We start from the raw sequence: 19827 nt of genomic DNA, 5'->3' as shown, positions 1-19827 counted from the left end.
TGTGTAAGGACTCTCAGAGGAATGGACGATGAGAAGTTATGGCACCCTTAACTCCCCTCTGCAATCACTACTCTAACTCCCCGAGGGCATCTTATAGATGCTTGTATTTAAAGTGGCACTGTCTGACAGTGGCACTTTAAGGGCAAGCATGGCATAGGTGGCCTATTTGTTGCAACCATTATTCTCTATGTCCACCCCTCTGAAACTGCACTTTTTTGACAAAGTTAATGAGGGGATATATTCTGCCCTAAAATACAATAACTGGTGCCATGGTATTACCCAGTTGGTATAACCATTTAGAATATGAAGATATAATATAATATATTTATCGGCCACTGTCATACAAAGAGCTAAATATTGCAACGTTCTTCTCTCCCTAGATAAAAAAAAATGTTAGATGAAAGGGTATTGACAGCGCTGCTTGTATTTCTTTCTTTTGTGTAACAGTGCAGTTTCATGTTTAAATACGTTCCGGTCTACTGAGTTCACAGCACCTACGGTGCACTGATGCACACACAACACATGCACATGTGTGCCAGTGCTTCCACTTGTGAAATAAGCACAAAGGAAACACTTGTACACATAGGATTAAACCATAAACCATCAAAGTGCTTCTTATTTGAACTTTTAAACCACCAAAGCTGTTGTGTGTATAGTCCAATGCTAGGTGTGGCCAGCAATGAGAGATGGGTTTGAAGTCAAGTACGGTATGTGGTTATAAATGAATGATTTTCTGAGCCAGGTTTTTCTGTGTATTGTGGTTTACTTTATTCATCTTTACGCTTCTGACATTATTGTAACTAAAGGTCTAAGACGTCTATAAAATATCATAACCATTAAGTGCATCATAGCATTACAGCACATTCATCTCAACTTCTTTGTGCATTATTTTTAGATCGTAAAAGGTCATTAAACCTATAGCATAAATTACTCTACTGTACCTATCAGTTTACCTACAAAAATTCCATTTAATAGTAGGGACCCTCAGCAATGGCTGATTTTTAAGTAAAATGTGATAAATTGTGTGACCTGACAGGATAATATGAATGTTAATATGAATGTGTATTTTTCTTGTAACCATCGGAACTGAGGATGGAGCATTACACCCTTTCATATCTTTAACATTACTAAAATACTAGGAACACCATTTTAGATGTAGTACAAGGCAGGTCGAAGCACAAAAATGTCATGACCATTGTTTAGTGTGATTCTATTTTACATTTAAAGTGAAACTAAGGGCATGGCCAGACGTGGCGGAATTAAGCGGCCGTTTTTTACATTTGTTTCAATACATTTTTAGGCAAGTTAGTTCAGACGTTGCGGAAAACTCCGCTGAGGACCATAGGCTGCAGTGCGGAATTTTCCCTCCCCAGCATGCACTGACTGTTGCGGAGAAGAAGCGGAATTTCACTGCGGATTTCAGCCTTTGCAATGCAAAAACTGAAATCTGTGGCAAGTCCGCTGTCTTTTCTGCAACATCTGAATTACCTGTCAAATATGTAAATGTTGGTGCATATTCGTTGCGTAGTTGCCCCAAATCTGCACCAAATTTGCAGCGGAAAAACTCTGCCACGTCTGGCCATGCCCTAAGACTATCTATACAATATTATCATTCTTATTACAATGCTAAAATGTATTTATACTGATAATAAAAACATTACAGAAATGAGGCATTCAGAGAAAGACCTCCAACAAATCATACCTTGTAAAAATTATTAAGTAAAGTCCATTGACCATCCTGGAAAATCAACATCTACCCCCTGGCGAGGCATGTACGCACGTTGGGGCATCTTACAGTGTGAGCAGACTCCTGGGACATGGATAAGATCATTTTCTCCTGTATTTAGATACAAGGTATGGGAAACTAACTGAACCTCAGTCCCTGGTAAAGGAAAGCCTAGCTATGCCTCTAGATTGTGAATATCTTCCTATTGGATGCTATGCCATGAAGGCCCTTTTTGATTTGATGACACGTTTCCTTTTTACAGCTCGTTCAATGTAATCTCAGAGATGTTCCAATGGATTTAGCTCTAGGGGCTGTGCTGACTGATTGAGTAAAGTAAAGTTACAGTCATATCCCTGGGAACAGTGAGGGACAACACAAGCCCTGTAGCATAGTGCATTGTTCTGGGAACGCAGCTACCATATAGGGACACGCAAACTCAGTAATGATGATAAAATCCATGCTGGCATCACTTAAATGTGTGCTAGTAAACTTTGCCCCATAAGATGATGCCATTACTAGTCAACAGGGGGCATTTTACATGAAGCATCTATTGGTTTGTATGTCATTTTCAAAATCTTGCCATTGAAGTGTTACAATAGAAACTTGTACTCGCTAAAGCAGGCAATGTTTTTACAGTCTCCAACTAGTCCTGTGTTGATATTGAAGATGCTTTTCTTTGGGGGTTTTGGTTAAAAGGGATGTAACCACTGCTGCATGCCTGTTACTCTATGGCATTTGTTTTATTGTTCACGCGACACACAGTAGTGCATGCAAAATTCTGGTGATTATTGGTTTTTAAATGTTCACACTGCCATACCTTACCCAATGACACCAAAGTTTATTGAACAAGCTTCATTAATTTTACTTTCTTACACATGAAGTGAACCCATGGTTTGGTGGGTGATCTCAATCTGTACACACATCTGATGGGAGCATAGTAATAATAACCAGTAGGGCTGTTGGATATTTAAGAATCTTTGAATGGTAGTTGGTTGGTAAGATATACAGTATCACTATTTTCTTTAGTGTTTTCATTTAAACCCTCTCTCTAAAATTTATAATAAGCATTTACAAATAATACACATTATTAATAACAATAGTGAGAATGATATGCATACTGATTTATGAAACGCTCTAAGGAAAAATAATACAAAAAAAGTCACTGCCTTGTATTTTCCATTCTTGTAAAATTGGCACATATTTTTATTGAGTTCATTAAATTATTATTTGATTTTACTCTTAGTGTAATATTTGGCAACTGTAATAAATCCTTGTTCTCACAAACTATGGAAAACACACACATACTTCAGGCGGTTTCTTTTTCCTGTCTGCTATATGTACTTTTACAATTTTTCAATAAACTGTATTCTTCAGTTATGGGTAACAGTTAAAAGAATAAACCTTTAAAGTGAGAAATGATTAAAAACATTTTTACAGCAGAGACAAAAAGCAATTGTATCAGAAAAGTATTGTGTCATATTAAAGACTATTAAAATCAAAGTATTAAAACAAGTATAACATTACTGATGCATAGAGATTTATTTGTGTTAAGAAAAATTTGTTAAATCCTTTTAAACTACAGAATATTTTAATTAATCTAGATAATTTAAGGAGGGCACTGGATTTACTGTAAAGCCTATCTTAGTCTAATTTGCTATTCACATGCTTGTATTCCTTGCTTCTTGTTGACAGCAAATTCAAGCCAGGGAGAGGCTGACTATAGTTCTTTTCCTAAAAGTCTAGAAGACCGTCTACCCGCATGATCAAAAATATATCTATAATATATCTAGTTCTGGGCACATCCAGGTGCTGGTTCATGACACAACACAGAAAAATAATATGTATATATTTGTAAAATATATTGGGTGCTTTGTTTTGACACACTTTGTGTGTTAGGCTTTGTGCTCCTTTAATGAAGAGAATCGGATGACCTCTATTTTACTATAGCTCTGGATTTATAGCTCATGATCTAGAAAAAAAACATAAGGCACTCTACTGTTTTCTACAGAATGTAATTGTGTCTCTCTTTAAAAGCATATCTCACCTTTCAGGTGACTTTTCAGAATAAGCTGTTATGTGTGTGACCATTATATGACTTGAATTTGCTTCTGTTCTACTCCCAACACCCCTCTCAAAAGACTTTCATGGGCAGCTGAACCCTAACCCTCATCTGTCTCGATTTAGCAGTAAAATCAGAGTTACTGAACTGTTAGGCTGGGGTGGATGAAGAAGCCTGATAACTGGAGAATAAAGCACGTTTCTCTAATAAGATATATTACAAAGTTTTGTATATTCACTTGTACTATTGAGTTTGTTGAAAAGTTATTGACCATTTAAAGAAAACACATGAAGAACAATTCTAGCCACAGTGATTAAAGCTGTCCCAGTTTCCCAACCTGCTCAGTTACGCATGTCCTCACCAATAATGTATATATTAGTACATTTATTTATTTTTACTTTGTTCATGCTGGAACTCCTGCTCTCCGCTTGCGGGAAGATCACCGTGCTTGCCTGCCTGTTTCTAACCCTAGTGATCTCCAGAGGACCCTGTACAAGTCTTAATTTAACATAAACAGGACATTTTCATTAACAGTCTATCACTGTACTTCCTCTTTGACTACATTTTAGAAGGAAGAAGATTTATCATCCCTCTAATGAGTGAATATATAAGGATACTGGTAATGCAGGTGCTGTAACAGGAACATTACTCGCTGTATTATGGTTACATGAGTAACATGGGAGCAGGGGAAAAGTTGGGCGGGGGGGGGGGCAGTAAAAAATAGTTCTTTGAACACTAGGGGGTATAGCATGACCATTATACTAAGAGTAGAGATATCGGAATAACAGTGTCGTAGCATGACACAGAGAGCTTTATAGACTAGCAAGGTCTACTAATGGAAAACACAAATGGTGCAACCGACAAAAATAAGGAGAGGAGGTTAGATAGGTCTTGAAGGCAATATTCCACTGAGCTTGTTTTGCTTCGAAAGTTAATATGTCTTTAAAATGATATACTGTAAGATCATCTTTAAGCTGATTTAAACTTTTTATCTCAAATAGAAAAACACTAATAGTTATTTCCATGCAAAAGCTTAAAAAACTGTTTTGTCCTAGTTTGGATAAGATCAATTGTTATTCTTTCTCAGGTATTCATCAAGTATTTTGATTGACGGACATTAGGGTAATTATATAAGTGCTCAATTACGCCAGTGTTCAGTTGTAAGATAGAAATCTAAACTATGGTTTACTTTTCAATATGTTAAACACATGTACAAGACAAGATCTGTATCAGATTAATGAGCAGCAAATATTGCTTGTGTGCTTTCTAGCTGCGAATAATTAAGAGCACTAGAAATTTACTTCTAGAGTGCAAAGAAAGTTGCAAGGAAACGGATATTGTATTCTAGTAGCTAATTTGTTTTCATTATATAGACTGTCTAGGTACCGGAATATACTAGCCATACATTTGTGTCTGTGTATTTTGCCCACTGCTTGCTCTGAAAACAGAACAGATTTTAATACATAGTATACAATATGAACATTGGTTTCTTGTGCACCATACTAAACCCCTTCCCACTGAAGCCAGTTTTTTTTCTATTTTAATTCCAAGACCCATAACTTTTTGTTTTTTTCAGTCGATAGAACTGTTTAAAGCTGTCATTTTTTATAGGTTTCATTTTGGGGTTATAGGACTTACAACCTTTTGGTCACTTTTTATTCTGATTTATTTAGTAGGCAAGGTGACCTAAAATCGAAATTCTGACCTTTTATTTTTACAGCATTCACCGTGAAGGATAAATAACATTAGGCTGTATTAGTTTGGATCATTATGAATGCAGCTATACCATCTTCTATCATCAATTCTCACGGTCTCCTTTATGAGACATGACTAGTGTTATTTATTATTATTACATATATATTCTTTCACCATTATTTATTATAAAAAAAAATATTACATTTTTTTACATTCTTTCATGATATAGCAGAGTTTTTATTCCTATGCACTTTGCACTCTTATATATGTACTTGCAGCACATACATACAATCAATGCATTCAGGCATATGTTCAGGCATTACCTCCTCAGAATATATATATATATATATATATATATATATATGTATATATATATATATATATATATATATATGTGTGTGTGTGTGTGTGTGTGTGTGTGTGTGTGTGTGTGAAAACAAACGTTTAGGCTATTCTAGATAATCCTTACAACATAGATTGTTTTCCAGTAATCTTTCTTCAACTGTGTTGAACAGAATGTAGATCGCCAGCTCCCTTTCCTTTTTTCCCCACACTCCCTCCTACTGGACATGGTCTGCGCGTGCGCGGGTAGCCGCATCATGTTGTCATGGTGCGGTCCTAACGCATGCACAGTCTATGTGGCAATACGCCGTCTTTCCTTCACGGTGCAGCGTACCTCCGCCGGGTGTACTGCGCATGCGCCGAGGCCGCCATCGGGTGCAGATGGTGCCGACCTTGGCGCATGCGCACTGCACATGAGCGGACGCCGACTTGTGCCACACCGCTTGTCCACTGGCGTGTGGAGAGGGGTAAGTGTGCCCTAGGGTGCATATTATCGCACTAATAATTGCTATTTATTCATGATACTATATAATATGACCATACTCGCACATGCAAATTAACCCCTGAGGAAGCCACATTGTGGCGATACGCGTGGCGCTTACAATCCCCTTTTCCCTTCATGGTTCAGGACCAGGATATGTTGGTTTGATGCAACATTTTTTTGCTATATGTTTCATATATAGAACGCTTGTTGAGGGGTTTAGGTGAGTGGGGGTGTCTATTATTTGCCACTTATCAGGGTGGCCCCCCGCCCAGAGATTCTTGTTTAGCATTCTTATGCTAATTTTAAAAGTTTTTATCATTTATGTGGTGTATTAACTTTAAATAAATATATTTGTTTGTTACTAATACAGTCATTTCATGGTATTTTCTTTGCCTCATATACATACCCATTTGGTGTTTTGAGTTTTCATACTGTGGTTTACAGGGTATATTCATGTGGTGCCCGCCGGTGGTTTTTATAGAATGCAGCTTTTAATTATTTTACGGAAAGAATGGGAAAAATATATTTTTTAAACTTTCACCTTTTTTTTAGATATTCTTAAAAACATTATAAAACTTATTTTGAATTTTTTTTTTAGTCTCACTTCTGGACTTAAACATGTGACCATTCGATCACTTGTACAATACACTGCAATACTTATGCATTGCAGTGTGTTGTACATTTTGTGTCCTCCTATTAAGCCCTGTAATATGCAGCTGACACCTCGCTCCTTACAAACCCTTCCCGACTATGACATACCTGTGCATCCTACACTGGGAAGGAGTTAAGCACCAGCAATATATGTTGTATATAAGATAGCCCAATACAGTCAAACCTCCCCAAAAGACCACTTCTTTAAGAGGAAACTTTCCCACCTAAAGACTAGATTTTTCTGAGACAGATTTAAAATTAAATTATAGTCTATGTACAGCGCCCCTCCTTAAAAAGACCAGCTATCATCCTGCCCCAGGAACCACTCTTTTGAGCAGGTTTTTTTTGCCTGGAACCTGTTCGTAAAGACCAAATGCGTTACTTACTTGACCCTTCGGCACGATGCTGTGTCACACTAAATAAGTGTGAGGACAGGAAGAAGCAAGCTTTGAATCTCTTCTCTTGCTTCCTCCGTCCCAGCTGCGATGAAACCCATGATTGAATGCAGCGCAAAGGAGCAAGGTACAGCTTACTGGAGGATGGGCGGAAGTCAGAGGAGGTAGACTTCCAAGCTTTGTGTGCAGCTGACATCATGCTTCGCATGAACAGAGTTCAGCCCGTGTGATAAGCTGATCACAGTCTACCAGTACGTGTTCAGAAAGGAGCCATTATTTGGAGAAAAACAAGTTAGCCATGCTAGATAGAATGAGAGGAAAGGCTATGCTAGGGACTGAGTAGAGGGAAGCCATGCTGAAGACTGAGAAGGATAGGGGAGTCATGATGATGACACACAAGCTGGTGGAGTCACCCTGGCAACTGACAAAGAATAAGAGGGTATCCTGGGGCCTGAGAAGGAAAGTGGAGCAATGCTGGGGATTGAGAAGGAGAGTGAAGCCATGTTGAGAACTGAATAGGATAGTGGAGCCATGCTGGGGACTGAGGAGAGGGAAGCCATGCTGGGGACTGAGAAAGATACTGTACAGTAGTACGGTGTACTGCAGTATTATTTAACTTCTGGCTTCCACCTGCTCAAACTAAAACTCTCATCATGTGCTACAAGTCCCTAGTAGCGTAAATTAGGAAACCACAGGTGAAATACTACTGTAGTACACTGTTTGGATATTGACTATACATTCTACATATGAGTTACAAGACTAGGTACAGGAAAGAGAGCAAAAACCACGGCGCCACATAGTGCGGATCAATGAGATAGACAGGTGAAGGAATAAAAAAACCAAGCTCACCATGAGGTCATAGACATTGAGCAATGGGGTCCACGAAAAGCTGCTGCCAGATCCGAGCCGGTTTACAGAGTAACCGCTTTGGTAGGATAAATGGAGGTTTTAGATCCTATTTGTTTCTAAAACCTCCATTTATCCTCCCAAGACTAGGTACAGGACAGGACAAACTGTAATAGTATAGCAATGTCTTCTGTATGCAAATGGATTAATTAATGACATGATTTTGGAGTTTCATCATTTGTCTATTCGTTTACTATGCATGTTGTAGACTGCATTAAACACTATAACCAGCATTCTGTATACTTTTTTTTTTTTTAGTTGACCACCCCCCCTAAAAGACCATTTTTTGGTGCAATTTTAGGTGGTCGTCTCAAAGAGCATTGCCTATATATATATATATATATATATATATATATATATATGTATATATATATATATATATATATATATATATATATATATATATATATATATATGGGGAATGCCAAGTGCGACACATTACAGCTTCTGGCAGAAGTATTGTAAGAGTGGATGCCAGGAATGGATTTCTTTAATGTAGTTTATAAATCTATAGTAATTAAATGTAAAGGAAATAGTAGGGAAAAAAATATAAATAAAACAATAAATAATGAATTACTGCTGTGCTGATTATAGGAGATGTGTTTGCAGGCTGAATGGACAAGGCAGGCACTTCGTATTAACAGTAGGTAAATTGGGTGGACTGTGAAGCTCCTCTCAGACAAGTTGCATGTGAATCAAGCTGATCAAGTGGTACCCGCACTTTGGCCTCGGACAGCCTCAGCCTCTGGCTCAGCTTTTCCCTCAAGAAGGCATCAGGGAGATATTATATTGATATATTGTTCTTTATAAAATATTGATAAAATATTGATGGTAAAAGCTGATGACAACCGATGGTTTTGCAATATAAAAAATAATGAAAAAGCCTGATAACAACTGATGCATTTTTGCATAATTTTTGCATTTTTGACTTTAGTTGTAATCAGTTGGGGCACAGAAAAACTGATCGGGATGGAACTTATATATGAAAATGCACCAATATTCCAATTTTCATTGGAGGCTCTGTTAAAAGCCTCCGTAGCAGATTCCATAAAAAAATCCAGACAAAATACAGCACTATTTTGTCCTGTAAAATAACGGAAACCCGACGGTACCCATTATAGTCAATGGGTTCCATTGGGCCCCATTAGTGTCTGTCGTGTGACCGATCCGGCACGTCCATTATTCTTCTTTTTTTATGACAGAACATAAATATGAAAATAACAAAACAGATGTTAACAGAGCCTGCTTTGGAGGTAGATTCCATTATATTTTATGTAAAAAATAGCACAGCATGTAGTGCTATTTTTCTGGCAAAATGACAGGCCCCATGACACAACCCAACGGGCCCCATTATAATTAATAGGGTCATCAGAAGCTGCTGGTGTCTGCCTTGTCACAGCCTGAATTTAGTTTCCTGCTCCTATGACAGAACAGTAAAACGGAATTCACAATACACATGTGAACTCAGTCTATGGCTCTTTTCACATTACCATCAAGGCTTCTGTTCTTAACAATGCCATGACCGGTATGACAGATCCATTTGCAAATGGATCCAAAGGAATCAAAGCTCCAAACTATTCAATTTGTGATTTCAATAATGGTCATACAGAGATACAAACCCATACAGGGATTTCATATTAGGTCATCATTACCAGACAAGCGGACACATCTAGATAACGTAGTGAGTCTCCCTGTTCATGCCAAAGCGATACATTGTATCCACATACAAGGGTTGCAGATTAGTTAATCATTGTCAGACGGCTGGACGTATTTGTATAACCTCTCAGGAGTTGACCATTAGGAGATAATGCTGACCATAGACCCAGCATCAGTCTGCCGTTGTTTTTTGCCGCTTGGTTATCTTGCCATGTACATCTGCTTTGATATTTGGAACCCCTGTCCTGTTGAATGTATGACTGTCCATTCCTTAAGGCTATATTAGTACGACAGTTAAAAATGGATCATGTGTCAGGTTTTTCATGGGTGTTTTGCACCAGTGTGTCTCCAAATTTTCATCCATATTCCGGCCGTCTGACTTTTTTTAATGGCCGTTTGTCATCGATTTGACATTTGTTTTTCACATCGTTAAAAAAAGCAGATGAATTTCATTTGTCAGGGTTTTTGTCCCAACCCCTGAAAAACACCACAGTAGCCATGTAGATAGTGCCACAATGCCCCTGTAGATAGTGCCTACATGGATAGTGCCACAGTGCCCACTGTAGATAGTGCCCACATAGATAGTTCCACAGTGCCCACTGTACATAGTGCCACATTACCCACTGAAGATGGTTCCCACGTAGGTAGTGCCACAGTGCCCACTGTAGATAGTGCCCACATAGATAGTGCCACAGTGCCCACATAGATAGTAGCACAGTGCCCACTGTAGATAGTTCCCACATAGAAAGTGTCACAGTACTCACTGTAGATAGGGCCACAGTAGATAGCGCCCACATAGATAGAGCCACAGAACCCACTGTAGATTGTGCCCACATAGATAACAGTGCCCACATAGATAGTAGCACAGTGCCCACTGTAGATAGTTCCCACATAGAAAGTGCCACAGTACTCACTGTAGATAGTGCCAAAGTATATAGCGCCCACATAGATAGAGCCACAGAACCCACTCTAGATTGTGCCCACATAGATAGTGCCAGTGCCCACATAGATAGTACCATAGTGCCTACAGTAGATAGTGCCAATATAGATAATGTCATGTAGAGTGCCCACACAATGTCCCCTGTAGATAGTGCTCATGTAGATAGTGCCACACACACACCTCTGTAGATAGCGCCATACTCCCCCTGAAGATAGCGCCACACTCTTACCTGTCCTCATTACCACATCGTCCTCTTCTGCAGGCCTGCTCCAGCGGAGCTACGCAGGTTGAGCAATTTAACTGTCGTGTGAATATAGCCTAAAGCGATCACCGCTACAATTACTATGATAAGATTATGTAAATGAGGCAAAGTAGATAATTTTTTATTACGTTAAGTATTTACCCATTACTTAGGACAATGTATCTGTGATGATTTTTGTTATTTAGTTAGCATTTTGTAAGCTAACAATACAGCAGTTGAATTATTGTTGTTGAAATTGTACTGATGTTATTTTACAGCTTGTCTGTTGAAGGTCGTAACTGACTAAAAACATTTAGAAATACAATTTAAATAAAATAACGCATATATAAAATGAATATTTCAGTGTGGGAATTTCTAAATCAGATTGAGTCCTGCCTGCGAACCTTTTCCTGCACCCCACAAAACAAATACCAGAGTTTAGTGGGTTATTATATACTTTTATTATTGCCTCAAACTAGTTCCTAATCACATTTCTGAAAAGAAAACTGCAGTAGAAGAGACACGTTGCAGTTCAGGCTTCAACATGAACAAAAGTGAATTGGCACCATCAATAAACTCTAAAGGGTAAAGTGTTGAACTTGGGTTCCTTGGGCCCACAAGAGGAATTTAGTCTACCCCCCTCGATCTATCCAGTACATGCGCATTTCCACTTTTAGTTGCATCCTAAACTTTTTATTATCATTGCACAAGTAGCACATAGCATCAATAGGTTATTTGTGAATCAACCATTAGAAATAGATCCTAGAGCTCCGGGCCACTGGAGGATCCCCTTTTACTCTGGTAGGCCAGTCTAATCCTTGACACTACAAGACAATGCTGGCATAATCTAAAAGGTACGGAACTGTAAAAATCAAACAAAGGAGTCATATATGCATATGCTTGCTCTACATTATTCTATAGAGTATTCTGGGTACTGAAGCCATATTTACCTATGAAAAGGGATTGGAGGGGATTACAGAATATAGGACTCAAGGGAAAAATTAATAAATCCATCTTCATTTGAGTTATCATTAGATATGAATATATAATTATTGAACATATTGCTCTATCATTGCTTTCAATTAAGAACTAAATGGAATATTTTGAAGGGTTTTAATGGTGTAGCTTCTCATTACCCCTCTCTATGGTGATGTTTCACAGTCTTGAAGCTAAATACAGCTTGGACTCTAAATCCCATTCGTTGATGGTATGTAAGATTTCCCATAGTTATATGTAAATTACAATTTATAGAATATGTTACCTGCGCAGTGTAGCTTAATCTGTAGTTTCCCCTGACATTCTTGGACATTTCTTTCAACTCCCTCATCTTGCACTTTGCATGGGTCCCAGAAGGGGTATACTCTTTCTTAAAGATAAATTAAGTAATGTATGCAGAATGATTGCAAGCTCCCTCGGAAACCAAAAAGCTTTCCTACCTGCATACAAAGCTCAATCTCCAAGTCCCAGACTTCCAATAATTTCCAGATGTGTCTGTGTGTCTACAAATGTGTGTAAGAGTGTATATGCGTGTGCAAACATTGATACATACTATTTTAAGGATTGAATAATAAGTGTATTACTTAAAGCCTAAAATCACATTATTTTTAAGTGTCCTAATGGACATAAATTACATGAAGGAAGTATATTTAACATTTAATACTATTTAGTGTATAATATGGTTCCTTCTTCGTAGCTCCTAAGAATTCATTGTCCCAGCTTCCGGTCACCAAGCAGTACTATAGACTGCTGGAATGACCTGATACTAAGAATTTGGAAACTCAAGGAAAAATTGCATCTCAGTTCTGTCTTTAGATTATCAAAATTGTGACAATGTACACTATTCAGCAACAACGTAAGTAATAATTATTTTATGAAGATATGTGCTGGCATAATAACAAGGTTTTATCTCTAAAAATAAGTATCTTAAATGTAAATTCCCACACTTTTAAGCCATATAATCAAGCAAGAGCTGTTTGATATGCATGTAACTTCATTATATATGGAAGGTCTGTTGATACAATTACACTATTAATGCAAATAATATGTTTCAGATAGACTATTGAAATGAAGCTGCCTTGGAAATGAATGTGCAAATATTAATGGTGTAAATAAATAGATCTAAGTCCATCAATATCAGAACAATCCTGGAAAAATGTATGCGCTATGCTGCGCTTAATGTCGGGGGAGAATAACACATGGCATTAAAAACTTCTAAAGAGAGAATCTCTATGCCATACACCGCACTCTCAGGTCCTACACTCGGCATAACGCCGAGTATTAGTATTGCCCAGAGTGTTTCTATATATAACTTAGGTACCCATGTCTAATATGGGTGATAATATCTATTTATACAGTGTATAAGCATACAGTGTAGTCAATGAGCTATATAGGCATGTAATAAGTGGTCAATAAAAAAAAACAGGTCATATTATAAATAGTTAACTAACCTGCCACTGATATCTTCCCTGCCATTGGATGTTCCATTTCAAGAATAAGGCCATTGTGGGCAACCTGTAAAACATTGATGTTGTTAAAAACGCAAAATAATCAAAAACATAACAACTATATGTGACGGGTAATTACATTTTGCATTAGGCTCTGTTCACACCGGTGTCATGGCTTCAGCTTACAACAGAGACATGGCAATGCCAGATCCGTTTCCATACAGTTGCTGGGGAACCCTGACAGACCCCATGGAATTTAATATAGCAAAAATTTACTTTATCCACAACCTTGATATCTATAGAAGGCAGAAATTATGGGTTCCTTATTTATAATTACATTAATTCCCTACAAGATTCGGTTTAATACAAATCTTTCAGCAATACCACACCATGTTCAGGGACAAGTAAATGGAATTATTCTATAGAAATTATAGGGATTAGGTGAGGCCCATGAATGCAAAATAATATATTTATATAAACAAGTATATGTAAAATAGCTTATAAATAAAATTCGTACTTATTCTGTGTCCTAACTATGGTTAAAGGAACTGTATAAGATTAAAATAAAACAAATTTTTTCCCAGAAACAGCATCACTCTTATCTACAGGCTGTGTCTGGTATCACATTCACTTGAACAGGGCTACTCTGCAATACCAGCTACAGCCTGTGGACAATAGTGGCACTGCCCTGGAAAAAAGCTAATATTTTTTTCCAATATCAAATAACACCCATAAGCATATAGGGAATATACTTCAGCATTGGTGATAGCCAATAGCCCATTGGTGATAGCCATTTAGTGTTTATTTGTGAAAAATATCAACATTTCCTGAAGCTTTTAGAAATATCCCATATGTAGCCCTAGTGTCCTAATGGACTGAAGCACCGGCCTCAAAAGCAAAGGTGCACCTAGTGGATTTTGGGGCCTCCTTTTTATTAGAATATATTTTAGGGACCATGTCAGATTTGAGGAGGTCTTGTGGTGCAAAACAGTGGAAACCCCCCTAAAGTAACCCCATTTGAAAAACTACACTCCTCAATGAATTTATCTAGGGGTATAGTGTGCATTTAGACCTCACAGGTTTTTGCTGCATTTAGTGGTATTAGGCTGTAAAATGAAAAATCACCCATTTTTCCGATAAAACATGCAAATGTTTAATTTTTACAAGGAATAAAGCAGAAAAACAATTGAAAAGCAATTTCTTCTGATTACGGCAATAGCCCATATGTGCTCATAAACTGCTGTTTGGACACACAGCAGGGCTCAAAAGGGAAGGAGCATTTGGCTTTTGGAGCTCAAATTTAGCTGAAACAGTTTTTGGGTGCCATGTCACATTTGCAAAGCCCCTGATGGACCAAAACTGTGGAAACCCACCAAAACTCACCCCATTTGGGAAACTACACCCCTTAAGTAATATATCTAGGGGTATAGTGAGCATTTAGACCCCACAGGTCTTTGCAGAATTTATTGGAATTGGGCCGTGAAATTGAATATCAACATTTTTTCCACTAAAATGTTGATTGTTTTTTCATTTTCACAAGAGATAAAGAAGAAAAACATCTAAAACTTGTGGTCATAAACTGCTAGTTGGACAAACAGCAGGGCTCAGAAAGCAGGAACGCTATTTGGCATGTAGATTTTGCTGAATTGGTTTCTGGGCACCATGTCGCATTTGCAGAGCTTCTGAGGTACCGATACAAGGGCAACCCCTTAAAAGTGACTCGATTTTACAAACTACACCCCTTGTGGAATTCATTTAGCTGTGTAGTGAGCATTCACACCCCATAGGTGTTTCATGCATTTTATTAGAATTAGGCAGTGAAAATTAAAAATTTAATTTTTTCCAAAAATATGTCGTTTTATCTCCCAATTTTTATTTTTCACAAGGATAAACGAAGAAAAACGCAATTTGTTACTCAATTTCTTCGGAGTACGACAATACCCCATATGTGGACCTAAATTGCTCCTTGAGCACTTGGCAGGGCTCAGAAAGGAAGGAGCACCATTTGGCTTTTAGAGAGCAGATTTTGCTGGATTGGTGTTCGGGCACCATGTCGCATTTGCAAAGCCCCTAAGGTACCGGAGTCCAGTGGACCTCAAAAGTGACCCCATTTTGTAAACTACATCTCTAAAGGCATTTATCATTTTCCTGGACATACGCCAGATCTCAGGAGTGAAAGAGCACATTGCGCATTTGAGGCTTATTTCTGTGTTTTTCACAGCATTTGCCCACAATTGCAGAGGCTCTGAGGTCAAATAGTAAAAGAAACCCACAAGAAGTGACCCCATTTTGGAAACTACAACCCTTAAGGCATTTTTTTAAGGGGTGCAGTGAGTATTTTGATCCAAAAGGTCTTTTTTTACTAGAAAATAATGTGGAGTGGATTTTCCACTGACATGCTATTTTAGTGCACAATATGTTATATCAAGCTTGTGCCACTGAAGGCAAATACCTAATAAACTGTTAAGCGGGTTCTCTCAGGTATGGGAACGCCATATATGTGGAGGTAAACTGCTGTTTGGGCACGCTGTAGGGCTCAGAAGGGAGGGAGCACCACTTGACTTTTGGAGCGCAGATTTTGCTTGGCAGTATTTTTGTTTGGGGTTTCCCTGGTGTTTCAGTTTATAATGTGGAGGCATATGTAAACTGTGTGGAGTGCATCAGGGCATAATAAGAGGGTATAATAATGGGCTAAATAAATAGTAATCCGCAGAAATGTGGTCAATGTCTCACTGATAAATGGGTGTCAGATCTTATCCGCTTTTGGAACACATTCTGCACTTTTTGTGTCGCCATATTCTGAGAGCCAGAACTTTTTTATTGTTTCCACCGGAGCTGTGTGAGGCCTTTTTTTTTATTGCCTGACAATCTGTCGTTTTTATTGGTACCAGTTTGGGGTACATGCGACTTTTTGATTAGTTTTTATACTATTTTTTAAGAGGCGTGGTGACTAAAAAACAGCAATTCTACTATTGCTCTTTATTATTTTTTTTTTACAGCGTTCACTATATCATATTCACTTTATTGTGTGGGTCGATACAATTATGGCTATAACAAATGTATATAGTTTTTTTTAGGTTTTACTAGGTTTGCACAATAAAATACTTTTAAATAAAAATCATTTACTTTTTGTGTTGCTATATTCTAAGAAAACTGTGTGAGGACTTATTTTTTTGGAACAAACTGTAGTTTTGATTAGTACCATTTTTGGGTGCATGTAACTTTTTAATCTATTTTTATTCCATTTTTTGGGAGGTGAAGTGACCAAAAATTAGCGATTCAGGTAAGTTTTATTATTATTTTTTTACTGCGTTCACCGCGCAGGATAAATAGCAAAATACCTTTGTATTACAGGCCATTACGGACACGGTGATACTAATTATGTATAGTTTATTTTTTTATTTATTTAATAATAACGGACTTGATAAGGAAAAAAGGGGGATTTCCACTTTTAGCACTGTAAAACGTCTATTTTTTTTAAATTTTATACAACTATTTTACTTTTTATTTTGTTCCACAAGAGGACTTGAAGGGCTGGAAGTGCTGATCACTATTCTAATACACTGAACTACATGCGTAGTTACTCACTGACAGCAGGCATAGTGGGTCCTGGACCGACTAAGCTTCCATAGATGGCAGATCCGAAGGCCATTGTTAGGCCTCCGGTTGCCATAGCAACTATTGGCAGCCTGCGATTATGTTGCGTGGCCACCGATAGTGTTGTAACCCGTTAAATGGGGCGATCACTATTGACCGCCATATTTAAGGGGTTAATCGGTAGGGATCACCCCATGATAACTGCTGTAAAAATGTTGGGAGCAAATGGTGCCGGGTTTTACCCACAACATATTATTACTGAGCTGAGCGCGAACGATGCACAGAGCGTGAAGGGGTTAAAGTGAATGTACACATTCTAAGACGTAATTTGTTAGGTCCAAAATTCTATGCGGATTAATTTCTTAATATTTCTTTTGAGTGGTCAGAGCTTTATTTTTTTTTCTGATACAGAGCTCCAAACCTTAGCATAGACTTAAGTCTAAATGAAAACCTGCTGTGCTTCCCGCAGCCACAACTAGGGGGATCTTAGATACTTACAGTTTACTGTTTAAACATTAAACTAAATATTAATAACTCAGTATGCAGTAAGCTCGCTCTAGTGATGCCTGAAGCCACCCAGAATATTATCAATTAACTATATGTCTATGCAGGGAATTTGAAGCTCTGTATCAGTAAAACGGAGCTATGGCCGCTATAAAGTTATCCTAAATAATGAATCAGAAAATAATTTTGGTCCTATTAGGGCATGGCCACACGTAGCGGATTTCTTCCGCAACTGTCCGCATCAATGCCGCGGCTCTGCCCAAAATGGGCATTAAATTGATGCGGACTAGCCGTTGCGTATTGAGGTGAAGTACTTCCCTTCTATCTATCAGTGCAGGATAGAGAGAAGGGACAGCACTTTCCCTAGTGAAAGTAAAAGAATTTCATACTTACCGGCCGTTGTCTTGGTGACGCGTCCCTCTTTCGGCATCCAGCCCGACCTCCCTGGATGACGCGGCAGTCCATGTGACCGCTGCAGCCTGTGATTGGCTGCAGCCATCACTTAGACTGAAACGTCATCCTGGGAAGCCGGACTGGAGGAAGAAGCAGGGAGTTCTCGGTAAGTATGAACTTCTATTTTTTTTACAGGTTGATGTATATTGTGATCGGTAGTCACTGTCCAGGGTGCAGAAACAGTTACTGCCGATCAATTAACTCTTTCAGCACCCTGGACAGTGACTATTTACTGACGTCGCCTAGCAACGCTCCCGTAATTATGGGTGCACACACGTAGTCACCCGTAATTATGGGTGCACACACGTAGTCACCCGTAATTATGGGTGCACACACGTAGTCACCCATAATTATGGGTGCACACACGTAGTCACCCGTAATTACGGGAGCCCCATTGACTTCCTCAGTCTGTCTGTAGACCTAGAAATACACATAGGTCCAGCCAGAATGAAGAAATGTCATGTTAAAAAACCAATTCCGCAATGAGTCCGCAACCAATCCGCCACACATCCGCAACAACCATTGTATGCTGCGGACACCAAATTCCGCACCGCAGCCTATGCTCCACAGCGGAATTGTCCGCAACGTGCAAACTAACCCAACCACAAAGCTGTGGAAGGCAATGGAGAAACGGGTCCGCTGCGGATTTCCGCTGCGGAGTGTCCGCAGCGGAATTCCAGAGCAAATCCGCTACGTGTGGCCATGCCCTTAAGATGAAAAAACAAAACGGTGTGATAGGGAGGTAATTGCCATTAAGATGATACTTCCAAGAAGGAAAAGCACCAAAGCAAGCCTGCTGCAGACATTGAGCCAGCAGGGAATGCTGAAATATTTCAGTCCCAAAATCTTCAGAATTGAGACTGCGGTCCTGAACTATAACGGTCAGTTCACACGTTGCATAAATACTGCGGTTTTTCCGCCATGGAATTTGTTCCGGAAAATCCGCATTCAAATAAAGTAGCAGCAAAGTGGATGAGATCAAACAAATCTCATCCACACCCTGCGTAAATGCTGAGCGGAAAAAACGCTCATAAATTGACCTTTTACTCCACAGCATGTCGATTTTATTTGCATAATTTGCTTATTTGTTGCGGGCTTTCCCCATTGAATTCAATAGGGAGATAAATCCCGCAATGAATAGCAGTTGTTCCATTTTTTTGCGGCAGATTCGCAGGGATTCCACTGCAAAGAAATGCAACTCAGGGAATTAAAACCCTCATACTTACCCAGAAGTCTGTGTTCCTCCCTCCAGCGCAGCCACCTGGAATAACGTTTTGTCCCATGTGACCGCTGCAGCCAATCACAGGCTGTAGCAGCGGTCAAATGGGATGAAACATCATCCCAGGAGGCCGGCCTGGATGACGGCAGAGGGCCGGCTTCCTGGGATGACGCTTCATCCCATATGACCGCCGCTGCAGCTGTCTCCTAGGATGAAACACGAAACTAATTTCCGCGGCGGACATTCCGGGCGAAAAACTGCACCACAGCATGGTCCGGTTTTTCACCTGGAATTCCCTGCGGCGCACACGGCGGATACGCTGCATGCTTTTATACAGTGTATCCGCCTTGTGTGAACTCAGCCTAATACACGCTGTAACTTAGGATCAGTTCAAGAATATAATATGAATATTAATACTATATTGTGTACGGAGGTGAATAGTTACTTACATTTTGCCTTTTGTAAGCTCTTCAACTGTAATATGTATGAGTCATCTGTCTGGCAGGAGGTGCTGG

The 19827-nt window shown here is 38.9% G+C and overlaps 1 protein-coding gene across 7 annotated transcripts in view; it reads right to left on the bottom strand.

The window, feature by feature from the left end:
- Positions 1-19827, bottom strand: part of SUGCT (succinyl-CoA:glutarate-CoA transferase) — a 1185368-nt gene that overhangs the window by 137778 nt on the left and 1027763 nt on the right. For all 7 annotated transcript variants that reach the window (XM_075828569.1, XM_075828573.1, XM_075828572.1 and 4 more), the window contains one exon: positions 13543-13606. In XM_075828569.1, coding sequence (XP_075684684.1) covers positions 13543-13606 — 64 coding nt within the window. The remainder of the gene's footprint in view (positions 1-13542; positions 13607-19827) is intronic.

The sequence above is a fragment of the Rhinoderma darwinii genome, chromosome 5 (genome assembly GCF_050947455.1).
Source record: "Rhinoderma darwinii isolate aRhiDar2 chromosome 5, aRhiDar2.hap1, whole genome shotgun sequence".
Lineage (NCBI taxonomy): Eukaryota > Metazoa > Chordata > Amphibia > Anura > Rhinodermatidae > Rhinoderma > Rhinoderma darwinii.
Note: the sequence above shows the minus strand (reverse complement) of the source record. Positions and strands in the feature narration are given on the sequence as shown.